The sequence below is a fragment of the Diplotaxodon limnothrissa genome, linkage group LG17 (assembly GCF_057381915.1).
Source record: "Diplotaxodon limnothrissa isolate DT_005_m linkage group LG17, D_limnothrissa_male_GT1.1, whole genome shotgun sequence".
NCBI classification, from domain to species: Eukaryota; Metazoa; Chordata; class Actinopteri; order Cichliformes; family Cichlidae; genus Diplotaxodon; species Diplotaxodon limnothrissa.
Genome location: NC_140612.1, coordinates 5924016 through 5929398, shown reverse-complemented (window position 1 = coordinate 5929398; position 5383 = coordinate 5924016). Strand labels below are relative to the sequence as shown.

At 41.4% G+C, this 5383-nt stretch overlaps 1 protein-coding gene across 1 annotated transcript; it reads left to right on the top strand.

The window, feature by feature from the left end:
* Positions 1 to 3082: 3082 nt before the first annotated feature.
* Positions 3083 to 4597, top strand: LOC146614545 (amphoterin-induced protein 2-like). The gene has a single exon (XM_085376711.1). The coding sequence runs from the start codon at positions 3083 to 3085 to the stop codon at positions 4595 to 4597; it is 1515 nt and encodes a 504-aa protein (XP_085232837.1).
* The last annotated feature ends 786 nt before the right edge of the window (positions 4598 to 5383 follow it).

Here is a 5383-nt window from a genome sequence, read left to right as displayed (position 1 = left end):
CAGCTGAATTAAAAATTATGTAAACAGATTTAGTTTAGCCCAGAAGATGGTAAACAATTTATTTTAAAATTGACATATTTTCTGTGATAACAAATAGATTATCACCAGTCAGTTAAAACTCACTGAAAAGTCCTGTGAACCTCTTCTGTGCACATGTGCCCAACAACATGACTTTTTGGGAGTAGGGGCAGGGTGACACCATATCTGCTATTACAGGAATCTCCCATAGCCCTCAGAATTCTTTGAGTGCCATGTCTCCTACATTGTTAACCTGGGTATCAGCTGTTAAATGCTGGGCAGGTGGTGTACAGAAGGTCCACAGCTTTTCTATTATTATTTCTCTTAGGTTTTGGCACTTGCTTGCATTTAACAGCTCACAGAAACAATTGACATGTGATGGGTTCAACATATCATTTGGGAATGGAAAAACTTATGAGGTTAACCAACAGGGAGCTATTCGGAGTAGTATTTATATGGTGACAAATCACAACAACAGTCATCTCAAGGTAATGTATTGTATTGTAAGGTAAAGCTCCTACAATAATACAGACAAACCCCAACAATCAGATGGCCTCCTATGAGCAAGTAGTTGGCAACAGTAGAAAGGAAAAACTCCCTTTTATCACGAAGAAACCTCCAGCAGAACCAAACTCATGGAGCCATCTGCTCACGGGAAGAAGACAGGACAAAAGACATGCTGTGAAAGAAAGGCAGAGATTAATTACAACTAATGATAAAATGCAAAATAATGTATAAACACATAAAGAGGTGAGTGAAAAAGAAGTGATCAGTCCGTTAAAGGAAGCCCCTAGCAGCCTGGGCCTATTGAAGCGTACCTCTGGGAGGGTTCAGGGTCACCTGATCCAACCCTAAATAGTCCTGAAGAGGGCTTTAAAACTTACCTATTACATTTCTAATACTACTTTCCAAATTCTGTAAAACCCAAATATTGAGCTACATTTTGTCACTTTTCACAATACACATGCAATTTGAGCCATGTTTAAAATATTATTGCAAATGGATAAACGGGAAAACGGGAAATAACGGGAAGTATTAATGGAAAATCCTGGAAATACTTTGATGATCGTCTGATCGCCTTTTAACTGAAACAATAAAATCTAAAATACTAGTCTACTTTTATTATTATTGTTATTGTTATGATTGACTTATTGAGCTGCACTCACCTTCTGATAAATTAGGCTATAAAGCAGTGGATTTGCAGAGTGTGTGGTGCTGATGCTGTCCTCTCTGCCTCTGCCGCACCTTCTCCCTCTCCTTCTCCTTGCAGGGTGCCCTGTCTCCTCCTCTTGGCATCATCCACTCTCGCATCGTCGCTGTATTGGCTGCTGTTTTGTGTTTCGTGTTTACTCGCAGGACGACCCCTCCCACGGTGACATGTAACCCGAGCTTCAGGTGAACAATTCTGCTCCGGCACCTCTCCGTGGATTGCTCAGAGGGTTGAAAACGATGCGCTTTGCTGCGAAAAGCTCCAAGTTGCTTTTGAAAGACTCATGAAACATGACCCGGTCGCCCCCCAAAAGAGCGGGTCTGGATAACGGCACGACGATTTGAACGGGCAGCGATGTGGATGTAAAGGTGAGCTGGGTTTATGCTGTGCGTCTGCGTTTTGGTTCCTTCAAAGTCGCAAAAAAGCCGGTTAATATTGTTCTGCTGAGCCGTGTGTGGGGGAAAGAGCAGGAAGGACAAATAACTGATTAACTCAGGCCAGCATTGTAGATGAATAAGTATGGCAATAATGTAGACCCACGGTCACGTTTCTATATTTTTAAACTATCTTTTTCAAGTTTTCTGTGCATTTAATATAGTTTTTGCAGTAATTCTTTAAGATTTGTAACTAAAAATCAGGTTTTTGTTTAAGTAAAAGAAAATCTTATTTAGAATACATATTTGTAAGGCTTGATTATGGATATGCATTTAAACGTATATCCAAAGTAGCTAAATACATTTCTGTAACAAATAATAAATACAAAAATACAAGTGAACGGGATTATTTTGTTCACTTGTTTATTTCTGAGTTAAAACATGTCTGGGTTTTCAAATTGAAATTAGGTTTGCAAAAGGTGGCACAAGAGCCTGTAAACACAGAATGATTGGCACTGCAGCGTAAGAAATTATTTAAATGTTTGTTGATTATCACATTCATTTCTGTCAGTTGTTTAGTGATTGCTTGGCTGTCTCCTTTCTGAATTGACTTCATTTTTTTTTTCTCCCGTGCCTCTCTGGTATTAATCCGCTCTTGCGTTACTGCTCATTTCTTTAAATTACCATTATGAGAGAAATTTATCAGGGAAAACAGCTGCTTATGGTGATTTGAAGAGTTGTGTATCCGAATTATTCAATGACTCTTGATTAACATAATAATTAATAATAGTTCTGACTTATTCTTGGTGTTTATATTATCTGGTACCTTGTTTTCTGAATGGATGAAAAGGTCTACATAGATTTACTGATGCATTTGTTAAAATTGAGGGGGCAAGTAGAAAGTAGCAATTGGAAAAAAACATATGCTAATCTGTTTTCTTTATGTGTACAATGTGATACTAACCTGTAAACAGATGCATTATTACAAAAGATGTGGTCTTGTGAGCAGTGAAGTAAGCAGACTGTATTTGTATTGGTGGGGAATAGGGGAGGAGTGTTACTGCTGTGCACATATCAGGTTACACTTGTTCCAGTCTTTACTTCCAGTTGTCATGTATGGGTGATGCCAGCAGCAATCATTGTTGTATTCAAATGTGGATTATTAATTATTTTTAGAGTTGCATGCATGTCATGCCTTTACCTATTTTATCCATTTCCTTAAACAGTCTTACTGTGTGTTCCTCTTGTCATCTCGGTGCCTTTAAAAAAAAACTTTAAATAGAAAACACTTTTATTCTGATATCGTCATCTACTATGTGTATTTTTATTCTCAGGTAGTATAATGCATTAATTTCCATTGTCTTTCTCTTTCACTTTTCTTGTTTTGTCTCTTCAAGCTGTAGACTGAGGATTATATAAACCTGACATGTGTACACCTAATGAGACGGTAACCTGAGGTCCATCCTGAGGAAAAACCAGGATGCATTCCATTACCTTGGAACTTTTAGGCAAGACCAATGTCAGGGGTTGCTGCAATCCCTCTGCTGCAGGAGTGCTGTTCCTGCTGTGTCTTGGCTTCCCTCCCTCTATGGCCGCTTGCCCACCTTCCTGCCTTTGTGCCAGTGATATAATTTCCTGCAGCGGATGCAATCTGTCTGTGGTGCCCTTTGATCTACCAGGTTATGCCACACGGTTGGACCTTAGCCACAACAGACTCACTGCCCTGCATGTGGGCTGGATTTCCCAACCGCTGCAACGGCTCGTTACGCTGATTCTCGGCAAAAATTTCATAAGAAGCATTGACGTGAACACCTTCAATGTGACACCACATCTCCTCCACTTGGACCTCTCGTCCAATCAGCTGACAGTGCTGAACTCATCCATCTTCAGTGGGTTGAAAGAACTGAAGGAGTTGCTGCTGTTTGACAACCAGATTATTCAAATCGATCCAGGCGCCTTCAAGGACCTCTGCAACCTACAGAGGCTCTACCTCTCTACAAACAGGCTGTCAGTCTTCCCCCTAGTCATTTATGAAGAACCCGAGGGACCTCTAAATCTGACATTTCTAGACTTGTCATATAACAGACTGACTAAGGTGCCTGTCCAAAGCCTCCTGTCCCTCACTCGCCAAAGAGGAATTTATTTGCAGGAAAACCCTTTAGTCTGTGACTGTGCGTTGCTTGCCTTGCTGGAGTATTGGATGTGGAAACAGTATCCCCCTCTACTGGATTTCAGAGGTGACTACCCATGTAAAAAAGGAGCAAAGTCAGGAGTTCATTGTAAGGAGCATGAAATGTCAGCTATGCCCCTTGAGACACAGATCTACCAAGTAGAGCCTGGTCAGTGGTTAAGAGTGCCATGCCCAGGGTTGACTTTGCCTGCTCAGGAGGGGCTTGTGGTGTTTTGGGTCACCCCTACAACGGTACTGAATTCCTCAAACAGTGATCTAAGTGCCCGCCTCGCAGTTCTTCCCAATGGCACCCTTGAAGTTCGAGAAGCGCTGACGGAAGATTCTGGAACATATGGGTGTGTCATACCCCGCGGACATAACTACAATCCCAGTCACTCTCTGGAGGTCACAGTGGTAGTTGGAAATTTAAGCATTACCTCCGCCAGCGGTTCAGCGCATCGCAATAGTGCAGAAAATTTCAACACTGCATTTACCACACTGGCTTCTTGCGTGGTCAGCATCATATTGGTGCTCCTCTACCTCTACCTCACCCCCTGTCGGTGTCGGGATGGCCGCGGCGGGGACTCGAGAGGCTGCGGCGGACGAGCCATCATCCTGTGTTCAGACCCCAGAGATGTGGAGACAACACAGCAGCGGTCAAATGGGAAGAAGGTGGTTTTCTTAGAGCCTCAGACCGAAGACTCTGACACTAGCTGCACCAAAATTGCAGCAGTTAACTTGAGTCATGTCACTTCCGAGGGCATTCTTAAAAATGGAAGTAGGACAGTGGGACAGCCCCTCACAGACCCCACTCACATGGCATAGCAAGAAAAAGAACCTTTTGCACATTTCTGTACAGCATGAACCCAAGTTTTTTTTTCTCACTGTCTTCTTTCAGTACATCATGAAAAAATCCATTTGATGTGAGTACTGCACAGTGATTCTTGTGAAGTAGTTATGCACTGTGGGGTTTGGGTGTTTGGTCTAAAGCAGAAAATGCAATCCTTTTGTGGGCAGAATTTCAATTATGTCTCGACTGTAAGTGGTGTCTGTTTTTTTAATATTAAGAGTTCATATGGAAATTTCAGTGTTACCGCAGGAAATTGTTACAGCAAAGATCACAAAGATAGAAATGTGGGTGGGTTTTTTATATTGGGCCGAGAGAAATATTCACACCTGATGTGATGAGCTGTTAGAGGCAGTGGCGGCTGTTGGGTATTGTGCTTGCATTTTCAATGCATCGTGACCATTCTTTTAGCATCTGTCTTGTACCGTGGGGCATAGTGTCTTTGAAACATGCCAGTCGTACTTGTGAATTTATCTTAATGTTGTTTAACAATGTTGTGCAGATGAAACTATGTCTGCCATTCACCTTTAAAATCTATATGAATCTGTAAAAATTTCTTCTTAGACTAAAATACACACAAAACCCATTGTTTTGCTATTGTTGCAGAAAAAAAACACTTGATGAACTGTTACAGGGGTGGTTTACTTCAAGAAGAACACATTTCCAAAATACACCATGATGATATATTGTTGTTATTGTCATGGCTTTTGTAAATAAATGATGGATGTAGCTAAAAGTATGTCATCCGTAGATTTGTGGTCTGC

Coding starts and splice junctions, on each gene's coding strand:
- LOC146614545 (XM_085376711.1), top strand. CDS start 3,083: ATGCATTCCATTACCTTGGAACTTTTAGGCAAGACCAATGTCAGGGGT.